Genomic DNA, 22,537 nt, shown 5'->3' with positions numbered 1-22,537 from the left:
TCTTCAAATGAGTGCTGATTGAGTGTAGAGATTCAAAATGCCTTACCTCCAGTAATACCTAATGAGCAGCCACCACTTCTGTCTTCCTCAGTCCCTGGTGCCCTGGTAAGAAGGTTGCTTTTTTCTTTGCTGGAGGGGAGGGGAGGGTGGTCATGTGATCAGCAGGTCTTGGGAACCGTCTAGTGGAGAGACGACTGGGTTGCTTACCGCAGCCTTCAGTGCGTCCTCAGGATGTTCACGCTGATAGTTCTTTGCTCTTTGGTGTCAAACTGTGGGCTTCCCAGGCGGCTCAGCGGCAAAGGATCTGCTTCCCAGTGCAGACGTGGCGATCCCTGGGTGGGGAAGATCCCCTGGAGAAGGAAATGACAGCCCAGTCCAGTGCTCTTGCCTTGGAGATCCCATGGACAGAGGAGCCTGGCAGGCTACAGTCCTTGGTGTTGCAAAAGAGTCAGAGACGACTAAGCAACTAAAACAACAAACAAAACTCAGACTCTCTGAAGGTCATCCCTGACAGGAGAGCCTTGTTAAATATATAGGTACTTACATTCTTTTACTGCAGACTTTTCAGAAACACATCTCATTTATTAAATCAGACTACATTTCTTTTTCTTCTGGGTAATTTGCCACTAGATGGTGCTAGGAATTGCACCAGATAGCTTGAAGACACAGCTACTTTTTGGCCACATGATGCAAGGGAAAAATACTTGATTGAGTCATGTACAGACTGTTTCAAAAATGATGACTTAGTCATCGTTTGTCGTTTAATTCCCTTTAGGTATTTGCAAAGTATTCCTATCAAATGGTGTTTTTAAAAGCCTGTATTCGTTAAATTGTCAAAATTGTTGTTTAAAAAAGTTAACAGTTTTGCATCTGTGTGTGCCCACTGTTCCTTATGTTTCAGTGTAAGCCTGCAGTGCTTAAGGAAATCTTAGAGGTTAAATATTTGTGATGTTTTATTCTAAAATCAAAAGATGATTCCACTTAAGGATCTTGGTTGACATTATCTGCCTAGTGTAAATACAGTTTGACTCATTACTGATGCTGTCCTGGGTCACGTTTGCTAGAATGGAGTGCACTTGGCTTCCTGCAGGAGTGCTCAGAGAAGAGTGAGGGGCGGTAGGGGCCGAGGAGGAGCCTCAGCAGCGTGTGGCCGAGGCTCGGGTCTGGGTTCAGCCTGAACCTGGGAAGTCTTGGAGCAAGGGAGAGGGGGCAAGTGTTTTAAACCCAAACAGCTCATTTGTTGAGATTTCCTGTATTTTCCTTTTAGTGGGTCCTTTGGTAATCACATTCCATGGGTAATCAATTCTAGTCTAGGTCTTGTAGTGGAGCATGCCTTCCTTTGCAGCTTTTTCTCCTTTCCTGATGGATCTTTGGTTTTCAAGTTGTCTGGGACCAGGGATAAGAAATGCCACGTGGTTTCCATGAGCCATCTGAAGGAGATGGGCGGAAGGTGGGCACACCACATGCACACACGCACTTATCAGCGGGGTTAATGCCTGTGGTGCCGAGGGCTTCCTCTGAAATTGAAAAGTGCTGATCTAGCAGATATCATGCACTCAGTCTTTAATTATTCAAGCTAATCCAGTATGCATAAGTGGAATCCATAGATAGTCATTCCTGAAACTATTTTTTATTGTCAACTTTCTCACACATTAAGTCTTTTTTTAAAGAAGCTAACACCATCCATGAGAAAATGCATTGGTTTTGTGGTCTCGATTTCAGCTGAGCAGCTGTTTTTGACCATTTAAAGTAATTGAGCCACATTTGACCCTGGTTAGTTTAAAAAATTAATTGGATCGTGTGTAGAATGCTGATGCTTTTGTTGTCTTCCAGGTCGTCGGTGTTATTTATCTTCTAGGAGGATATACAGCTTTATACCCAAAACAAATAGTCTATCTCAGTCTCTTGCATAAAAAATTACTGCCTATGATTTCATGTGCTTTTACCATGTCTCATGTTTGCCTATAGTGTCTGTTCTGGTATGCAGGCATGTTTTGGGTTTATAGCTTTTTGTATGTTAGAAGAAGAATCTATTTTAATCAGTCTATTAGTCTTAGACATTTTGTTTTTATTTTAAAAATCCTGGCAACAGTGACTAACATTAAAAATGATTGAATTTAAAAATGATTGAATTAAATGGCTCAAATTCTCTGTTTCTATTTTAAAATTATGTTGAAATACTAAGTTTTATAATTGCAATATTAAGTTTTATATAGTTAGTTATGTATCTTTTAATATTTGGAATTTAGTGTGCAAATAGGATATCTGTTCTACAAAGAAATTTAGAAATCAGTGCTTCTGTTTGATAAATATGTAAAATCAAGTGCATTTTATTTTAAATGTGTCTTAAAATGTACCAGTTTTCAAATAGAGATTTAGGGGCATTTTCAAAGATAGAATAAAAAAATAAGGAACTTAAAAAAAAAAGATGAAAAAAAAGATGAAAATAGAGCAAAAGTCAGATATGGGAAAGTGAAATAGATGATGTAGAAATCTGGGCTGAGATAGTCATTGTAATTGTGTCTTAAATTTAACCCTGAGGTTACTAAGAGATAGGGAAAATTCTTTGGCCTACATAATTTGTTCTTTTTTTTTTTTTTTAAAGGAAAAGCATATAAGTTCATCTAGAACTGTAGCTTTCAAACGCTTTGGACTGTTATGCATAGGACAAAACAGGTACATTTTTGAATGGCAGTTCAGTATGTGTGTTTGTGTATGTTTATAGACACAGAGACAGTATACACAGACACACATCCTTTTCCCACTAACATTTGTGTAGTGTTTGTTATCTGCCAGGCCTTCCTTTGAATCCTTATGTTAATTTCCTTAATCCCCAGACCACATGAGGTAAGAACTGTTACAGTCCCTAATGACGAAATTGAGGCACAGTTGTGTTCCGTATTTTGCCTGGGGATACACAGTTTGAACTTCCTGGTGGCTCAGACGGTAAAGAATCTGCCGGCAGTGCAGGAGACCTGAGTTCACTCCCTGGATTGGGAAGATCCCCTGGAGAAGGGCATGACTACCCACTCCAGTATTCTTTCCTGGAAAATTCCATGGACAGAGGAGCCTGGCAGGCTATAGACCATGGGGTTGTAAAGAGTCGGATGTGACTTAGCGAATAAACTCTCCCTTTCTTTCGCACAGTTATTGAACAGAATATCTAGGAACCAGAGCTGGGCAGTCTGGCATCAGAGTCTTAGGTCCTTAACCATGTTCTGCACGGCCCTGCTTCTCCTCTCTCATGTGCTTAGACTTGTTTACATTCACGTATACCTGCACATGAACACCTAACACAGTAACCTCAGACATGCAGATGACGCCACCCTTATGGCAGAAAGCGAAGAACTAAATACCTCTTGATGAAAGTGAAAGAGGAGAGTGAAAAAGTTGGCTTAAAACTCATCATTCAGAAAACTTAGATCATAGCATCTGGTCCCATCATTTCATGGCAAATAGATGGGGAAACAATAGAAACACTGAGAGACTTTATTTTCTTGGGGCTCCAAAATCACTGCAGATGGTGACCTCCGCCTTAAAATTAAGACGCTTGCTCCTTGGAAGAAAAGCTATGACCAACCTAGACAGCATATTAAAAAGCAGAGACATTACTTTACTGACAAAGGTCCATCTAGTCAAAGCTTTGGTTTTTCCACTAGTCATGTATGGATGTGAGAGTTGGACTATAAAGAAAGCTGAGCACCGAAGAATTGATGCTTTTGAACTGTGGTGTTGGAGAAGACTCTTGAGAGTCCCTGGACTGCAAGGAGATCAAACTGGTCAATCCTAGAGGAAATCAGTCCTGAATATTTATTGGAGGGACTGATGCGGAGACTGAAGCTCTAATACTTTGGCCACCTGATTTGAAAAACTGACTCATTGGAAAAGACCCTGATGCTGGGAAAGACTGAAGGCAGGAGGAGAAGGGGATGACAGAAGATGAGATGGTTGTATGCCATCACCAACTCAATGGACCTGAGTTTGAGTAAACTCCAGGAATTGGTGATGGACAGGGAGGCCTGGTGTGCTGCAGTCCATGGGGTTGCAAAGAGTCGGACATGACTGAGCAACTGAACTGAACTGATACCTCCACATGTTCATGAAACACTTTTTAGTATATTCAGTTCTTTTTTTAGTACTTTAGTTTCAAAATGCCATTGAACACAATAAATTGGTATCATTATCCACTAACAGGTCATAGCCCACAGTTGAAAACAACTGGTCTAGAGAGACTGGAGTGGGGAGGGCAGGTGGATTGATTGTCAGTGTCTGGGACATGTCACATGTGGAAAGGTAGAAATCTTTTCTTAAGTTAAATCGTATATGAGGAAGGGATGTGGCCAGGCATTGTAATCAGTTCTTGTGTAGTTGAGGCAGGTTACCAAGCAGTGGCCAGAGAGAGACGACACCATGTTAAGATCCTTCTTTTTCCACAGTGGTGGCAGCTGAGTTTCCTGAGCTAGCTTCCCTAGGGAGTGTTGTCAGGAGTCATGTGGAATTCCCACAGTAAAAGGATTGGGGATTTCCCTGCTGGCTCAGACGGTAAAGAAAGTGAAGTAAAAGTTGCTCAGTTGTGTCCGGCTCTTTGCGACCCCATGGACAGTAGTCCATAGCATTCTCCAAGCCAGAACACTGGAGTGGGTAGCCTTTCCCTTCTCCAGGGGGTCTTCCCCACCTAGGGATTGAACCCAGGTCCCCCACATCACAGGCAGATTCTTTACCAGCTGAGCCACAGATGGTAAAGAATCTGCCTGCAATTGAGGAGACCCACGTTCTATCCTTGAGTCGGGAAGACCCCCGCGAGGAGGGCACAGCAGCCCACTCCAATGTGCTTGCCTGGAGAATTCCATGGAGGAGCCTGGCAGGCTGCAGTCTGCAGGGTTGTGGAGAGTCAGATTTGACTGAGTGACCAACACTGCTTTCTTTCCTGAAAGTGATTTCTGCATGAAAGCCTGCTGTCCCCTCTCAAGGGGAAAGGGTTGACGCGCTCTTGCCTTGCAGGGGATTGGCATTCGTTTCTCTTCCTAAAGCCTTCCTTCACCTCTCGGTCAGGATTGCCAGCAGAGAGGGTCTCTGGCTGTGTGCCGCAGAAGCTTTGCTCTGTCTGTCCTCTGTGTTCGTTTCTCTTCCTAACGCCTTCCTTCACCTCTCGGTCAGGATTGCCAGCAGAGAGGGTCTCTGGCTGTGTGCTGCAGAAGCTTTGCTCTGTCTGTCCTCTATGTTTCTTTCTCACACATTCAGCACTGAGTTTCTCCAGTGTACCAGCTCCAGAAGCTGCTAATGATACAACGTGAGTAAAACCAGACATAGCCCATGGATCTGTGGAATTTGCAGTCCAGTGAAAGCTACACAGTGAGGCAATCACACGAATAAATGAAAACCCATGCTTCTGACCATTTCTGTGACAGAGTGAGGAGAGTGTAAAATGCGAGGGGCTGTGCCAGTCTGGGCAGTCAGGAGAGGCTGTTATGTCTGAAGGAGTGCGTCAGTGGTGGTGAGAAGTGGAAAGAGGCAGAGAGGGGGCGGGTGGTTTAGGCTACATTAAGGATTCTCGTTGTCTTAGGAGTCGTGGGAAATCAAGTGTTTTGAGCCAGAAGGGTTATTTCCTTTATCAACAGTTTAGATGGCAGCACCAAAGGTATGCTTACTAGTTGAGGATGAATGCAGACTTAGGGGAGGAGTTAGTGTGGTTGATGGTGAAGTCACCGTTAAACAAGGTTCCAGTGTTCTGGAAGCAGGGGAGAGGGGTGAACTCCAGGAACACTGACTGTGATGGTTGAGTTAGTGGAATCTCTGCGATTACATCATTGGTACTTGTGGTTAATCAGAAAAAGCTGGTTCAAGTGGAAAATCATTTTAAAAGGATATATAAATATGTACTTTGAACATACTACTTTTCACTTAAAACATATAAATACATATTCATTTTGCGTGCAGGCACAAGAATCTTTGAAAGTAAGTTCTTAAACAATGGTTTTCATAAACCACACTCGTAATGCATCATCTAAAATCAAGTTTCCAGTTCTTTAAAGTAAAGTGAGAACCAGATACATTTGAAGTAATCTGGGTACACAATTTTTCCCTTAGCCTTTTATAGTTGTTTCACCCATGCCTACTTTTTTGAGGTTTTTTTTCCCCCAAGTGTCTTGCTTTTATGTAGTTCTTTCAAAGCTTTTAACCTCATTTTTTCTTTTCTTTCTCTTTTCTTTTTCTTTCATTTCCATGGCTTATGTAATACATAGTTAAATTATGTAAGAACAGCATACGCCGCAGGCACACGCCAGTGAGGCAGTGAGTGTCAGTGGCTCGTGGGAAGCAAAGCAGCCCCGGAGATGGCGGCGCTCGGAGAGCTGGTCATGGGCAGCGGGCTGCAGGGCTGTCTTACGGGTGGAGAGGCGCGTGCCACCAGTGTTGGGAGCTGGTTAAGTGGGAGTCACCAGGAGCACTTCTGCCATGTATTTTTTTAAAGCAGTAGTTCCAGTACAGAAGTTACAAGATTGGAATAAACCCAAAGTGTGGCATCACTGGTAAGCCAGAGTGTACAATGTATAGGGTTTTAAGCAGCGTTAATACAAGTTTGAGCGGCAGAGAACAGTGACCTCACAGAGTGTAAGCATTCAGATCCCGGTGGGAACAGTGTGTTCTGGGTGAGCACGCGGCTGAAGGACGTAATCCAGAGGCCGTCTAGTTCCTAACCGTTTTCTCCAGAACAACTCATGTAAACATAGACAGATTCTCCTTGCGTTCAGTCATACGGCATTGTAAACTGCATCCACAGACGAACCATAAAAATGCTTTTTTTTTTTTTAACAAATTGATCACATTTTAATGCCAATACTTCCTGAAAAATTTTAATGAATTCAGATTTTACAAATAAAGTGAAGAGATCTGTTTAATTGTGCTCTAGATAAATTTCAGCAAGAAAGCTGCTTTTGTTTAGCTTGAAAAAGTAGTTGAATTTGTGCAGCGGCTTTTGATGTGACAGCATGCATGCCATCTTGTTTTAGAACCATCAGCCTGCTTTAACTGCTATTTGTCGTGACTCATGCTAAAAGCCTGATTCAGAGTGATCACTGTGGCCGATGGCATCAGAGTCACACCTGTGGAAAAGCAGACTGAAACTGGTCTGAGGAACTAGGCGATTCCCCTTGACGCTGCACGTAGTTCATCTTACGTGGTTTCCTTTATCATGAAGCCATTGACACCGCTGTCAACAAGGTCTGCAGCATTGTACTGTCTGTGTCTGGTGGGGTAGGATGCTGAATCCAGATTCCAGTTTGAGCAGAAATGACCTTCATAATGTATCTGTAGTTTGCCCCCAACCTACGGAATTCCTCCTCCAGCTTGGAGAAAGCTCATGTGGTTGTCTTGATCCAGTCTTCTGGAAACAACTACTATAACCTGTTGGTATGGGAGCACACTGCAATGTCTGTCGAGCCTTGAAATGAAAGATACGCCTCATTCACATGGTCATAGGTATCTGTCAAGCAAAGACAGGAATTAATCCTTGTCATTGGTTTTTTTTTTTTTTTTTGACCATGCAGCTTGAGACTGAACCCAGTCTCAAGACTCAGACTCAGTCTCAGACTGAACCCAGGGCCTCGGCAGTGAAATCTCAAAGTCCTAACCCTTAGACCACCAGGGAGTTCTCATTCCTAGTTGTTGTTTGTTTCTTGAATGTAGTTAGTTAGTTAGTGTTAGTCGCTCAGTCGTGAGCCTCCTTGTGACCCATGGACTGTGGCCCACCAGGCTCCTCTGCCCATGGGATTCTCCAGGCAAGAATGCTGGAGTGGGTAGCCATTACCTTCTCCAGGGGATCTTCCTAACCCAGGGGTCGAACCCAGCTCTCCCACGTTGCAGGCAGATTTTTTACCAACTGAGCCACCAGGGAAGGCCTTTTAGAGTTTGCTTTCCCTCAATCTAACAAGTAGAACTTCTCTGTCGTCTCATCAAGCGCTGCTAGACTTGATCTCTGGAAAACCAGTGAACTCCATGTCTTCTTGTGCTGACATTTGTTGACAGAGTATCTTGGGAAGGCCCTTTCTGTGGAGAAACTGATAAGATCAGAGCACCGCACAGGCTTCTGTGAAGATTGCTGGCAGTGCATCTGAAGCCATTCCGTGTTGATGCAGAGATTAGAGTTATGCTGAAGCCTGAAGCTTTGTCTCTTGACCCAAGCTGCAGATCCCGGCTGTGTTGCCAAGCATCTGTCTTAGTGGCTCCATCTGAGCAGGAAGCACTGTTGTTCACCTGTTTTGGCCAGAAGGGTTTTTGCCGTTGGCTGGTTGCTTTTTACAGGTTTCCAGAAGATGCTTTCAAAATAGGCTTTACCAGCATTAGCACCCAGCGAGCGAAGGCCGGGAGTTGGCTTCACCACAGGGCAGTCGCTCATCTCACCGAAGACTAAAAGGAGGTGACGTTACCACCAAGTTCAGTTGCAGTGGCCCCTCTTAAAACCCTGGGAGACACGCAGGCGGTCCTGGCCTGGATGGCACTCCTGTGGGAGGACTCCTCCCCTGCCTTCCTGGCTCGGTCAGGGCAGCGGGCTTCTGCAGGGTCCCTCCAGCAGTGAACATTCTCTTCCTCCTTTGCAGCGTGATCAGCAGCCTGCTCAAAAATAAGGTCTTGTTTGCCTGAAATATTTGTTGTTTGAAACATTGTAAGGCTCTTCTTGAATTTTATTGTTGTGAGCATCTATTGGCACATACCGTGTGATAGAAGTACCATAGCTTTAGTCAATCATGGCAATTATAAAAGTGAAAACTGAAGACTTGTGAGCATCAGCATACTTTTTTCCCCTGACAGTTTCCTGATAGATTAAAAATAATGCTAATGGCAGGATATGTCTTTAACTCACTGGAAAACTTCTGGATATCATCACATGGCAAGCAGGATGACTGTCTGTTGTTTGACCATGCCGTGTATAACGTGGCCTTAAGGATGATTTTCTATTATTTGCCCACCTACATTAGCATCCGATGCTATCTCACTTTTATTTGAAGTGGAATATGACATTGTTTAAAGGAGCAGAAAAAAAATCAGAGAAAAATTATTTGCAAATTCACAGTGCACCTCAAGGGAACCTCCTAGTGGTACAAAATCTTAACACCATTTACTTTCAGATTGGCTTAGCGAACAGGGACATTTTGCTTAGATGAGATGGTGTGACTGTATTTTTAAATATTTAAAAGATTATTTTAGAGAAGATGAGTAATACTCTGTTTTGTAAGCCCAGAAGGTATAAGAACTAACTGATGAATATTGTAGAAAGGTCTGTTTCCACTCAAGGTAAGGCACGTTTTTGAATATTTAGATCCCCTCATCCACAAAATGGGCTACTTTACAAAACTTCCCCCGCTTGGAAGTATTAGTACTGTGTCTTTGCCACCATGCGAACAGCTGACCTGTACTGTGACTTCTCTCTAACGCCTGGTTCCTCCTTTCTTTGGCTGTGAGGTCATTCAGTTCAGGAGGGGCTGCGGTGCTGCTCGGAGTGGGGTCTCAGGAGCTGGGGCAGGGGGGCGGCTGTGACCTCGAGCCAGGGCCCAGTTCTCCATGCTCCGTTTCCTCACCTGTAGAGTGGGGGTCACCCCCTCACCCCGTCGTGGGGGTGCTGCAGGGGTCCCAGAGTTTGTCTCTGAAGTGCAGATCCTCTAAAGTGGGGGTCACCTCCTCACCCCGTCGTGGGGGTGCTGCAGGGGTCCCAGAGTTTGTCTCTGAAGTGCAGATCCTCTAAAGTGGGGGTCACCCCCTCACCCCGTCGTGGGGGTGCTGCAGGGGTCCCAGAGTTTGTCTCTGAAGTGCAGATCCTCTAAAGTGGGGGTCACCCCCTCACCCCGTCGTGGGGGTGCTGCAGGGGTCCCAGAGTTTGTCTCTGAAGTGCAAGTCCTCAGCAGGTAGGTGCTCACCCCCTGCGGTCTGTCTGCCGTGCTGGCAGCACCTGGTCTGCAGGACACGCGTGAGCGCTGGGAGGGAGTTCATGGCCATCTTCCCGTGATGTTGTAGAAAGATTTTCTTTGTTGGAGAAGACAGACAGGTAGCAATTTCTAAGGACCATAACAGTCTGGAGAGAGGAATCTCAGAACAGAAATTTAGGGCAGGTGCCTTGTGTGTGTAGGGGAACAAAAACCTTGTACTTGTAGAGGACTTGACTTTCTTCCGGATTTCTGTAGAACCTTATTCCATGGAAGGTACAGTAAGAACTCTTCATTAGAATATTTTCCACCTTCATTTCACTGCTGCTGAATAGACTGTTGGGTTCTAACAATCCTTTGACATTTTTTTTTGGTTCACTTCTGCCTTACTAAACTCTCAATCTGTAATCATTTTATTTTCAATACAAGACACAACCTGTTTGTTAACTTTTTCTACAGTCCAGAGTATGTTCAGTATGTTTATGGTAGAGGTTTTATTAAAATCCACACCATCCCATTTCTAGTACTCATGAAGAATGTATGTTTTTAAAAACAAATGGTTAATTGGGTTAGGGTGAGGTTAATTGTGTAGTCCTTGGAGTCACACTGCTTTCATCTGAATCAGTTCTGCCACTTTTTACCCACATATTCTGGCCACTTCCTTTCGGTAATTCCATTTTGCACTTCCATCTGCAGAATGGGATTACTACAAGTGCCAACCTCACTGGCTGTTTGAGAAGCGAGCGAGTCACTGTGTGGAATGTGTTTAGCACAGAGCCTGCACGCCTAGTGCTTAGTGAGTTTCCCTTCCTTCTCAGGAATGTGCCACCATTCTCTGTCCACTGTATATCATGAGTCTGCACTCATTTACTTCCTCGAGTCCTGAACCGAATAACGTCCACAGCGTAGGAGCCCATCCCTTTGCTGTTGCTGTTCAGTTGCTCAGTCATGTCCGACTCTTTTCGACCCCATGGACAGCAGCACGCCAGGCCTCCCTGTCCATCACCAACTCCCAGAGCTTGCTCAAACTCATGTCCATTGAGTCAGTGATGCCATCCAACCATCTCGTCCTCTGCTGTCCCCTTCTTCTCCTGCTTTCTGTCTTTCCCAGCATCAGGGTCTTTTTCAATGAATTGGCTCTAAGCATCAGGTGGCCAAAGCATTGGAGCCTCAACTTCACCATCACTCCTTCCAATGAATATTTAGGCCCTTCCCTTAAAACTGCCTTATTTGTGAGTAGGTTAGAACAGGATTATATGCTAAACACTGTTGAAGTGTGGGCAGAGTCTGAGGAAGCATGGGTCTGGATCAGACCTCAGACCAGCTCCAGAATGGTCTTGATGAAAGCACGTCAGAAGTGGGACTGGTCTCAACCATCCCAGGAGGTGTTTGCATTTTGAGAAGGGGAGAGGCTTTATGCCTTGTAGGGGTGAACTGGGGACCTACTCCTTCCCCTTATCAGTTTTTTGTCTGCCTTCCCCCTCCTCCTTCCCCCTGCCTCTTCCTGGCCTTCCCTGCTTCTCTAGGTAAATAAGCGCAGGTGTCTGCTCTGGGCACAGTGTCCAGTGTGGCCCCAGTGCCTCCACATAGAGCGGAGTGGCCCTGTCCACAGGATTCTCCCAGCTGAGCCCATAGTTAGGAACATGTGACAGGGTTCACCTACTGCCTTGTGAACTGCTGTCCCGAGCTGTGAAGGGGGTTCTGTTGGTATTGCTTGCTATTCAGAGTCTTTTACAGGCTTCCCTGGTGGCTCAGACGGTAAAGAATCTGCCTGCAATGCAGGAGAAGAGGGACCCAGGTTCAATCCCTGGGTCAGGAATCTGAAGATCTCTTTTGTTTGTACAAGGTCAGCTTATGTCGCTTTAGAATTTTTAAAATAAGTATTAGAGGAGTACTTGAGATACTTGATTCATATGTATGTATGAGATTTTTTTTTTTTTAGATTCTCGTTAAGAACTATTTTTATTTATTTACAGCAGTAGCAAAACCTAGAGGTTTTATGTGATGTCTAAAACGTCCTGGTTGTTCAGAATTGGACTGTGGTTAATTGACCGTAATAACAGTAGTTTCCTATAGCTAAACATACTGAGGCGGGAATAACAGTAAAAGGGTGAAAGCCTCCCTTCGTCAGCAGTGGTGAGATACCTGCATCTGAGGGTGAGACCTAGAGAGATGTCTGGCATAAACGTGAAGAAATATATGAAAGAACTGTTGGAAACAGTGCTAGGGTGCTTTTTCGTTCAGAGAGAGTTTTTGTGCACTGTTAACCTTCGTCTGCATCAGTTACCGCTCTGCCTGGGCAGCCTTGTAATCACTCTTCTGATGTTTTTCTTTTCATTTTCAGCTTACGGAAAGGTGTTTCTCGTGCGTAAAGTGAGTGGCCACGATGCTGGAAAGCTGTACGCCATGAAGGTCCTGAAGAAGGCCGCCATCGTCCAGAAGGCCAAGAGCACGGAGCACGCGCGGGCGGAGCGGCAGGTCCTGGAGCAGGTGCGGCAGTCGCCCTTCCTGGTGACGCTGCACTACGCCTTCCAGACGGAGGCCAAGCTCCACCTCATCCTAGGTGAGTGCGCTTCCCGGCCGCCGCTGGCTCGGCACGCACACTCTGGGCCTTGAGCTGTGACCTCCCTAGAGGGCGGCACACTTCAGACTTAGAAGAAGTGGAGTCTTGGGACTTCCTGGTGGTCCAGCGGTTAAGACTTTGCCTTCCAAACAGGGGGTGAGGGTGTGACCCCTAGTCAGGGAACTAAGACCTCACATGCCTCACAGCCAAAAAACAAGAACGTGAGCAACAGAGGCGATATATTGACACGTTCAACAAAAACTTTAAGAATGGTCCACATCAAAACCAAAAAATCTTCAAAAAAACAAAAGAAGACGTGCAATCTTTTAACCTCCATTCTTCTCTCCGTGGTGGCGCTTCCTTGAGCACTGGAGTTGCTCTGGATCTGGGACCTCCTGGCCTGAAGGGGTTTGTGCGCTCCGCCCTCACACTCCTCTTTAGTCTTGAGCATGGGAGTTGTTAGGGAGCTGCTTCCCTGGGTGGCAGATTCCATTCAAATGTCGGAGCTGGATGGGAAAGTAGGCCGCAGTTCTCAGGAACATACAGGTTTGGGCCAACAAGGGTATATTTATGGAAATCAGTAATTAGGGAAAAGAAAAGATTTTTCTCAGAGATGGTTTGCTTTTCTAGTGAAGAGCCTGGTTTTAAGGGAGGTCCCCAAGAGTCAGTCAGTTGGACAGACTTCCAACGATTCTGCTCACTCCCGTTCCCACCCACAGACACTGTCTGAATCCTTTCCTTCATGGACTGCAGCCCACCAGGCTCCTCTGTCCATAGAACTTTCCAGGCAAGAATATTGGAGTGGGTTGCCATTCCCTTCTCCAGGGGATCTTCCTGACCAGCGACCAAACCCTGGTCTCCTGCGTTGCAGGCAGATTCTTTACCACCTGAGCCGCCAGGGAAGCCCTATCAAATAGAGTTGGACTGCTGTGAGTATGTGGACTTCAGAAATGTCCCCTGTGCAGATTTGAAATCTGGCCAGATTTCTTTTCAGAAAAGTTGTATGGTTCTCTCTTCCTGCTGGAAGTAAATGGCAGTACTTCTAGTGTGACTCTCCTCCATCATAGAATGTATCTTCTACTACAGTTTTAGTCCCATCCTTGTGAGGACTTGCACTTATGTATTATAGTGCCCTGGTATTGATCTCTTGTGAGGATTAGATGAGGTGGACTTGCACACACGGTGCCCTGTAAGCATTAGCTGGTTCTCTCGTTCCTTCGGTGTGCTGGCCCTCTGCTCCGTGTTGTCCTAGTTATCACTAACTCCCACGCAGCTCTGCCAGAGGCCTCTCATCAGAGGTGGTGAGGTTCTGGAAGCTTCATTTCCTGCAGTCACATATCTTGTATAAGCTTGAGAATAAAGATCAGAACTCAGATCTGAATCGTTGGAAGTCTGTCCAACAGTGCCCCTTGTTTTCTCCGATTATTAGTGGTACAAACAGACTTTTTAATATATATTTGGCAACTTTATCAAATGCTCTCATTTTGAAAGTTATACTTTTATTAATGCTGCCTAAAATTGCATTCACTTTTTGAGGCCCAGTTTGCGGTGCTTAGCATCCTCTAACCATCCCAGATCTTCCATACAGATAGGCCACAGTCTCCCTGTCTGGTCAGGGTCCTGACTCAAATGACCATCTGCCTGGTGTCTCAGGCCTTCCTTCTCCTCCTGTGTGTATCTGTTCAGCTTTGCTGTTTACTGATTTCTAAATACAGTTCCTTCTGTGCTTTTCTCCAGTAGCGTGTAGTGGACAGGGCATTGTAATACAATGGTTTCAACATTTTTAGCAGTGGAACCCTTCCCTCAAATGCAAACACAAACCTTCAATTGGAAAACAGATAGAAATGAGGAGCAGTGCTTGAATCTGAGTTTCAGGGCACCAAACCCTACAGTTTGTTTCTGGTCCTCCCCCAATCACAATTGCCATGGAACCTCAGGGAGTCTAGAAAGACTCGCTATAAATGATTGTCTTGTTCAGCAAACCAGATTTTATAATAAACCGGCTCATGACAGTTAAATCTGACGCCTGAGCTTGTAGACCAGCGCGAGCCTGGAGCGGGAGTGCCGGACTCCTGGGCTTTGGGCCCGCTGCTCCCCCTGTCCCTTTCCTCTGTCCCTGACCGTACTATGCTCCTTCTGTCCAAGTTGTTTATTGTAAATAGTGCAGTTTTTATACATAGTACTTTTAACCTCAAAGTAGATGAGTGGGATATTTGCACTTTGATTAAAAACAGTCCTTGATGACATTGCTCTTTCTGTTGTTGCTTCTTTGTTACTTTTGCTCTGTGTCAGTGGCCCACAAATAAATAGATACACCCCGAGAGGAGAAAGCCCGTCTCTTCTGGCAGCTCAAGAGTAGAACGTAGACTGGACGGTGGACTTGCCCCCTCTTAGGTGAGGCAGGCAGTGCGTTAGGAAGCCTGCCCTCTGCCTCCTCTCCTGGCAGATGCCTTTACTCTCGTCCTCTTTGTGCATATGCTTGTAGTTGCTATTTGACTTGAAAGACAACACTTTTCAGAAATCTTGAACGGGACCTTTTTAAACTTTTTTTTTTTCGGTTTGTTTTTCTGGTTCTGTTACTTGTTTGGAGTGCTTGGAACGCATGCTAGGTCAGTCCTCCAAATACTGTCGCATTCGGCCAGGGCCGTCATGACAAAATGTAAGACTGGGTGGCTCACTAAGCAGAGATTTCTTCTTTCTCAGTTCGGGTGCCTGGACGTCCAGCACCAGGGCGCCAGTGGGAGTGGTTTGCTGTGCGGGCCGTGAGGAAGGGTCTGGCCCAGCCTCAGCCCAGCTCACCGAGGCCCCCTTACCGCCTCTGCACATGGCTGACCCTCTGCAGTCACACCTCTAGTGTTGCTTTTTGTGTTCAAATTTTCTCTTCCTCTAAGGACACGAATCAGATTGGATTAGCGCTTACCCTAATGGGTTCATTTCAATAACTTAGTTACCTCCTTAAAGGCCCTGACTACCAATACAGTCACATTCTGAGGTACTGGGGCTAAGACTTCAATATGCGAATTTGGGGGAGACAGTTTCAGCCCGTAACTGTCTTTAAAGGTGTATTGATTAACTTTATCTAGCTTTTGTGTACTGTTAGAGATTAATAGCAAGATTTCACATGTCAAGCAAGCTTTTCAGGGATCCAGCTGGCTGACCTTTGTTCTGATGAATAAACAAACATTGTAGACCATTTAAAAAACTTCACTGTTACTACAGAAGCAGATATATGCACGTAGAAACTGTAGCAAAACAAAAACAAGAAAACATTTTTAGGACCCAGAGTTTACTTCATTATACATACCTCTCTCTGTTATTACCTTAGTATATTCTTCTAGATCTTTTTGTCTGTGTGTCTGCATGCATGTATATTTTATTAAGATGAAGTTGTCCTGGAAAATCCCATGGATGGAGGAGCCTGGTGGGCTGCAGTCCATGGGGTCGCTAAGAGTCGGACACGACAGAGTGACTTTACTTTCACTTTCCACTTTCCTGCATTGGAGAAGGAAATGGCAACCCACTCCAGTGTTCTTGCCTGGAGAATCCCAGGGACGGGGGAGCCTGGTGGGCTGCCGTCTATGGGGTCGCACAGAGTTAGACACGACTGAAGTGACTTAGCAGCAGCAGCAGCAGTCCTGTACAAAGGATTGATAACCAGCTTTTTTTTTTATGGATATATTAATGATGTCTATCTTTCCTGGTTAATAAATTTTCATTTCACTTAATATCCAGTAATACTCATTGTTTATTGCCGCGTAACTCTAAAATTTTGTTGCTTAAACAATAACGTGTTCTCTCGTGATGCTGTGGGTTGGCTGGACTTGCTCATGTGGTAGAGAGTGGAGGGCTGGCTGGGCTTGAGGGCTGAGCTGGTGCCATTCCCGTTGGTGCTGCTGAGACCCTCTCTTCCTCTCCACGTGGCTCTCACCCGCCAACGTGGTAGATCAGCTTCTTCCCATCGTGGCCGCCTCGGGGCAGCTCGTGCAGACAGCCAGGAGGGCGGAGGGAGGACTCCGAGGCGCTCTGAGGCTGGGCCCCGGAGCTCACACAGCCTCACTTCCAGCACAGAACCAGCCCGGGTCTAATGAGTGGGGAAGCAGACTCGACTTCTTGTCGTGTCTTTTTTTAAATAATATTTTCTTACACACATATATATAATTGACATACAGCATTATATATTATAATTGGCATACAATATTACTGTAAATTAACTTCAGGTGCACAACATAATGATTTGATATTTGTATGTGTTGCAGAACAGTCACTGCAGTAAGTCTGGTTAACGCCCATTACCACCCATAGTTATAGAATTATTTGTTGTTGTTGTGATGAGAACTTTGAAGGTTTACTCTTTTAGGAACTTTCAAGTATGCAATCCAGTGTTATTAACTACAGCCACTGGTGCTGCACTTTACACTCCCATAACTGATTTACTTTAGGACGGAGCTTTGCGCCTGTGGCCGCCCTCACCCGTTTCACCCATGTTCCAAGCGCCCACCGCTGGTAGCTGTCAGTCTGCTCTTTCTTTGTTTCTTCATTTTAGATTCCGCATATAAGTGAGATCATGTGGTATTTGTCTTTCTGTTTGCCTTATTTCACTTAGTGTAATGCCCTCAAGATTCATCCATGATGTTGCAAATGGCAAGATTTCATCTTTATGGGCATATGATATTCCGTTTTACATATGTGTAGAAATACACACAGACATGCACACACACACAGACCGCATTCTCTCTGCTCGGTCATTCAGTCATTAATGGGCACTTAGGGTGTGTCTGTATCTCCCGTTACAAATAACGCTGCAGTGAGCATGAGGGTGCACATGTCTTTTCAAGTTAGTGCTTCTGTTTTCTTCAGATGAACACTCAGAAGCGGGGTTGCAGGATCATATGGTGGCTCTCTCTTTAATTTTGTGAAGAACCTCCATACTGTTTTGCATTGTGGCTGCACCAATTTACATTTCCACCAACTGTGCTCAAGGGTTCCCTTCTCTCCACATCCTCAATAGACTTCGCTTCTTAATGTGGTGACTACAAAGAATTTGTGGCCATCTACCACACAAGTTTGTGTTCACATTTCACTCCTTGTCCCGTAAATTCCTTTGCAGCTGGTGTGTTCAAACCAGGAGCACTCACTCGGTTACGTGCTTGAAGTCTCTTAATCTGGAACGCTCCCTTTTTCATATCCTTGGTTTATTGATCTGAAAACATACAGTGTCTTTAGCTTATTCCTCTGCTGAATTCCAGTATGTGGGAAATCGGAGCTCAAGTCTTGATAAATGGCCATTAGATATTTTTGCGGAACATACCATATCACAGTGGAGAAACCTATGATCTGGTTGTTAGTGATGCTAAGACTAAGTTACAGAAGTGATAATCTGATCTGTTTATAATAGAGTTATGTTTTTTCCCTTAGAAGTGAAAATAATCTGTGATATTTTGATACTTTACGGTTTTAACATTTCAGTTCAGTTCAGTCGTGTCCGACTCTTTGTGATCCCATGAATCGCAGCACACTAGGCCTCCCTGTCCATCACCAACTCCCGGAGTTTACTCAAACTCATGCCCATTGAGTCGGTGATGCCATCCAACCATCTCATCCTCTGTCATCCCCTTCTCCTCCTGCCCCCAATCCCTCCCAGCATCAGGGTCTTTTCCAGTGAGTCAGCTCTACGCATGAGGTGGCCAAAGTATTGGAGTTTCAGCTTCAGCATCAGTCCTTCCAATGAACACCCAGGACTGATCTTTAGGACGGACTGGTGGGATCTCCTTGCGGTCCAAGGGACTCTCAAGAGTCTTCTCCAACACCACAGTTCAAAAGCATCAATTTTTCAGCACTCAGCTTTCTTCACAGTCCAACTCTCACATCCATACATGACCACTGGAAAAACCATAGCCTTGACTAGATGGACCTTTGTTGGCAAAGTAATGTCTCTTCTTTTTAGTATGCTATCTAGGTTGGTCATAACTTTCCTTCCAAGGAGTAAGTGTCTTTTAATTTCATGGCTGCAATCACCATCATTGCTTAAATCAACTGTTTCATCATGAGTTACAGAATTGTTTGCTGTTGTGGTGGTGAGAATGTTAAAGGCATACTCTCTCAGGAACTTTCAAATATGCAATCCAGTGTTATTAAGTATAGTCACCCTGCTGTACATTATATCCCCATTACTGATTTATTTTATGATTGGAGTTTTGAACATTTTGACTAAAGGGTGATTTTTCTAGATCTGTCATTTCTTCCACATCTGTTAGTTGGAATTCTTCTGAACAAGTGTGGCTGTCTCAACCACTGTAATTTTTTGTTTACCCTGAGATCCTGAGGTACAGTTTCTAATGGAAAGGCTAGATGCAGTCCCTTTAATTGCCAGTATTCGAAGAAAAAAGTTAAAGAATTCAAGTGGTACTGTGTTTTAAGATCCCTGATAATCAGTTGTCTTCAGTCATAACCAGAGGTAGCCTGCTGTATGTATTTTTCTGACCTTTCTTGTTTTCACTTAACAATGTATCCTGCAGTTTATTCTTTATTAATTTGTAAAGATCTTCCCCATTCTTTTTTTTATCCCTGCATAGTATTCCGTTCCATTACATAGCACATCTAACTAGTTCTCTAGGATTGGATCCTTGGGTTGTTTCCAGTTTTATCTTTTGATGATCCAGAGTACACAACTTGTACATGTCATTTCCCACTCAGATAGGAAAAAAACTGTAGCCTTAATTCATGGGAAAAGGTTGCTTGATCTATTTTTTTGCCGTCTGTAATTTCATGTATACCTTTCCACAGGGGTTGTGCCGTTTACACTCCCACTAGAATTGTGTTAGAGTGCCTATTTCTCTGTCAGGGAATGTTTAACGGGAGGATTCCTACGTGCTGTCTCTCATGAGTCCTTTGTCCCTCTTCAAGCGGAACAGCACGCTGCTCCCAGGGACTGAGGTCATTGTGTGAGGCAAGCATGAGTCTCCTTTAGTAAACATTCTCCTTAGGACAAAACAGCTTAGTCTCCTTCCCCTTTCTTGAGATAGGGATTGTCTCCTGACCTTGTGACTAACTTTAGCCCATGTTTCCTTGGTAACGTTTGCTGTACATTTGGTTTTCTGATCTCTATCATTCCCGAAAGAAGTTTCTTGTACTGCAGCCTATATATACTCATAGAAAAATCATTAAAGCACCTTTGCTCCATCAGAGCTTGGGTCCCCGGGTCTTTTTTGTCTCTCTCTCTCTCTCTCTCCTTTTCTGGCTGACTCTCTGGAGTGTGGAGACCCGTCGTGCTCACTTTTCTGCCCGGGCTTCTAAGACCCCCTCGAGAGGGCGCCTGGTGCCTTCGTGAGCGATGCAAGTCCTGTGTCAAGGACTTTATTGGTCCTCTGCGTAAACCAAGGGACATCGGCCTCTTTCTCTCTTTCACTTTCTTATCGTCGACTCCGTACCTCCAGATTCCGGTCCATTAAGGGACCCCAGCATTTCTCCACAAAGCATATTCTCAAACTTCTGGATGTTTGTCTGTCTTGTAGATAGGTGGTGTCTCAGTGTAGAGTTGATCTGAATTTTTTTAGTGAGGTTGAATGTTTTCATATGTTTAAATGGTTGTTTGTCTTTTCCTGCAGATTGTCTGTCTGTGCCCTTGGCCCGTTTGCTCTCATCTCGGTTTTCTAGGAGCTTTTAGATTAATCGTTTGTAATATTCATAGTAAATCCTCCCCTATTTTCCACTTTTCTTTTGACGTTATGATGTTTTACCATGTAAACTTAATTAAATTTATATGGAGTAGAATTTGTTTAAAAACATCTTTATGGATTATGGAGTTTAAGTCATAGTTAGGAAGATCTCACACTCCTGAGGTTATAAGGGATTTACCAGTATTCCTTCCAGTGCTTGTATGCTTTTATTTTTTGCGTGGCGAACATCCCAACACCATATACTAAAAAGCCCAGGTGTCTACTGACTTGAGGTGCTGCCTTTTACTTATCTTAAATTCTCGTACATATTCATGTCTTTCCTGACTGACTGTCCTGTTTTGTTGAATCATATGCCATTACCATACTGTTTTAGTTCATCAAAGTTTTACAATAAGTTTTAACACTCAGAAAGGCTAGACCCCCTTCGTCTTTCATTTCTGTTATTCTTCAGAGTTTCTGGGGTGTTCCATCATGTTTGTTTACTTTTGATGTGAACTTTAGAATCAAATTGTCTAGTTTTGGAGGGGGTTTTTAATTGCAGTTGTCTTAAATTTTAAAAAAGTAGTTTCGGGAGAATTGGTATTTGTATGATACTGGCCATTCCTGTTCAGGAACATGGTATGTCTTCTCATGTGTTGAAGTCTCCATCTGACGCCTTCAGGGGTGTTCTGTTGTTTTCCTCCTCCCCGCATGTCCCGTCCGTCAGTCAGTCGTCTGTTGCTCTTGTCAGTAGTGGCTTCCTTCCCACTAAATCTTCTAGCTGTTGATTTCGTACGTTCATTACTCTCTTGGTTTTTCACTGTATTTGTGCTTGTGCCTGTGCTGTTTCTCAGCCTGCCTGCAGCCTGCTGTTTGGTGTGTATGGGCTTTCCCAGGCTTGAAGTTTTACTGAGGGAGTAGGTCGTGGAGATTTGCAGTCGTTCTTTCTGTTCTTTAAGATGTTTGGGGAGCAGACGTGGAAATTCAGGTCCAGGTTGCCATCATGCTTCTACTGGGATTCATGGCTCACTGGAGATTACCAGGCTTGTTCCTTTGGGATAAAATTTGTCTGCTTGGCACAGGCTTCTCCAAATGGTAAGACTGTTGAATGTTAGTATTATCTTGGCAGATGCGTCTCTGACACTTGCCAGATGTGGTGCGTAGCATTTCTCTCAGAACTGCGCTGTGCGATGGTGCCCACAGCGCGTCTTTCACTTGTAATTGCCTTCCCTCCATTCCTATTGCATGTGCTGTCCTCTAAATCAGGGGTCAGCGGCCGTGGGCTCCGTTTGGTCTCTGGACTGTAATTTGTTGACCCCTGCAGTAAACTCATCTGTTATAAATCACATCTATGTTTTTGTCTTTAAATTCTACATCATTAATATCAGTGAGGCTTTTTTAAAATTTATATCTAATGGCATCATATAGATTTGATGGATTTTTTTCATTATATTTTTTTAGCCTCTCCAAGTCTTATAACATGGAGCCCATTCCTCTTTTTATAACTTTTTCTTTATCTCTTTCTGCCTGCTTACAGCAAGAAATATAAACATATTTTCATCTGTTCTCTTTCTCTCTCTTAAAACTCATATTCATTTCAGCTGTCAGTGGGAGGGGTTTCTATGTAGAAAATAACCTGGGAAAACAATTTTTCTTTGTCGGTTAGTTATAATTTTGTCAAAACACCAGCTGATCTGTGACTGTGTAAATTGTCAGATTAATCAGTAGAATTCACAAGACACTAAAGAAGGAAATCACGAAGGTCCTTATAAAGGTGATGCCAAGGAGCACTCTCAGTAATGAACCCCCTCTATCCCACCCCACGACCTTCCAGACAGTTCCGTCGTCGTGAGTCACCCTTTCAACAAGAGCTCAAAGGGATTTAAGACATTAAAGTTTCACTTTCGAGTATTAATTTCATCTCAAAATTGCAGGGGTGAGGATACTTGCTGAGACAGTGACAGAATGGTTCATGATCCATTGCCATCTACAACGTAAGCAAGACAGACAGTAACTGAAGGAGCTTCCTCACTAGATATGACTAACCCACAGCAGTGATAAATAGCTATGCCTTAGTCAGAACTTTATAATGATTTTGATGCCTTGGAATGCATTTGCAAGAGGTACCATTAGAATGTTGAGCTAAAACCAGAAGAAAAAGTGAGATGACTCCGGCATGACATTAAAAAAAATTGCCTTCAGGTGTGTGTGATACGCGGCGTGACGCCTGCTCCTGAGATTCAGAAGGAGTGAAAGGAGCAATCAGGCACCGTTCGGGGCGAGGAGGCGCAGGGGGAGTACGGACTGGACGCGCGGTGAGGAGGAGGAGACTCTGTAGGAAGAAAGAATAAGATGGAGGGCAGGGCCTGGCTGGGGAGGAGGAGGTCCTGAATGATGGGGATGCG

General features: G+C 44.4%; 1 protein-coding gene across 2 annotated transcripts in view; it reads left to right on the top strand.

The window, feature by feature from the left end:
- Positions 1 to 22,537, top strand: part of RPS6KA5 (ribosomal protein S6 kinase A5) — a 184,948-nt gene that overhangs the window by 65,528 nt on the left and 96,883 nt on the right. The window contains exons 1-2 of one of the 2 annotated variants that reach the window (XM_043472780.1): positions 6,408 to 6,527; positions 12,259 to 12,477. In XM_043472780.1, coding sequence (XP_043328715.1) covers positions 12,321 to 12,477 — 157 coding nt within the window. In that variant the 5' untranslated portion in view covers positions 6,408 to 6,527; positions 12,259 to 12,320. Of the gene's footprint in view, positions 1 to 6,407; positions 6,528 to 12,258; positions 12,478 to 22,537 lie in introns of those variants that run through there. The other variant, XM_043472779.1, reaches the window with a different exon arrangement.

Source organism: Cervus canadensis, chromosome 6 (assembly GCF_019320065.1).
Source record: "Cervus canadensis isolate Bull #8, Minnesota chromosome 6, ASM1932006v1, whole genome shotgun sequence".
Lineage (NCBI taxonomy): Eukaryota > Metazoa > Chordata > Mammalia > Artiodactyla > Cervidae > Cervus > Cervus canadensis.
The sequence above is the reverse complement of the archived record's forward strand: the minus strand, read 5'-3'. Positions and strand labels throughout refer to the sequence as shown.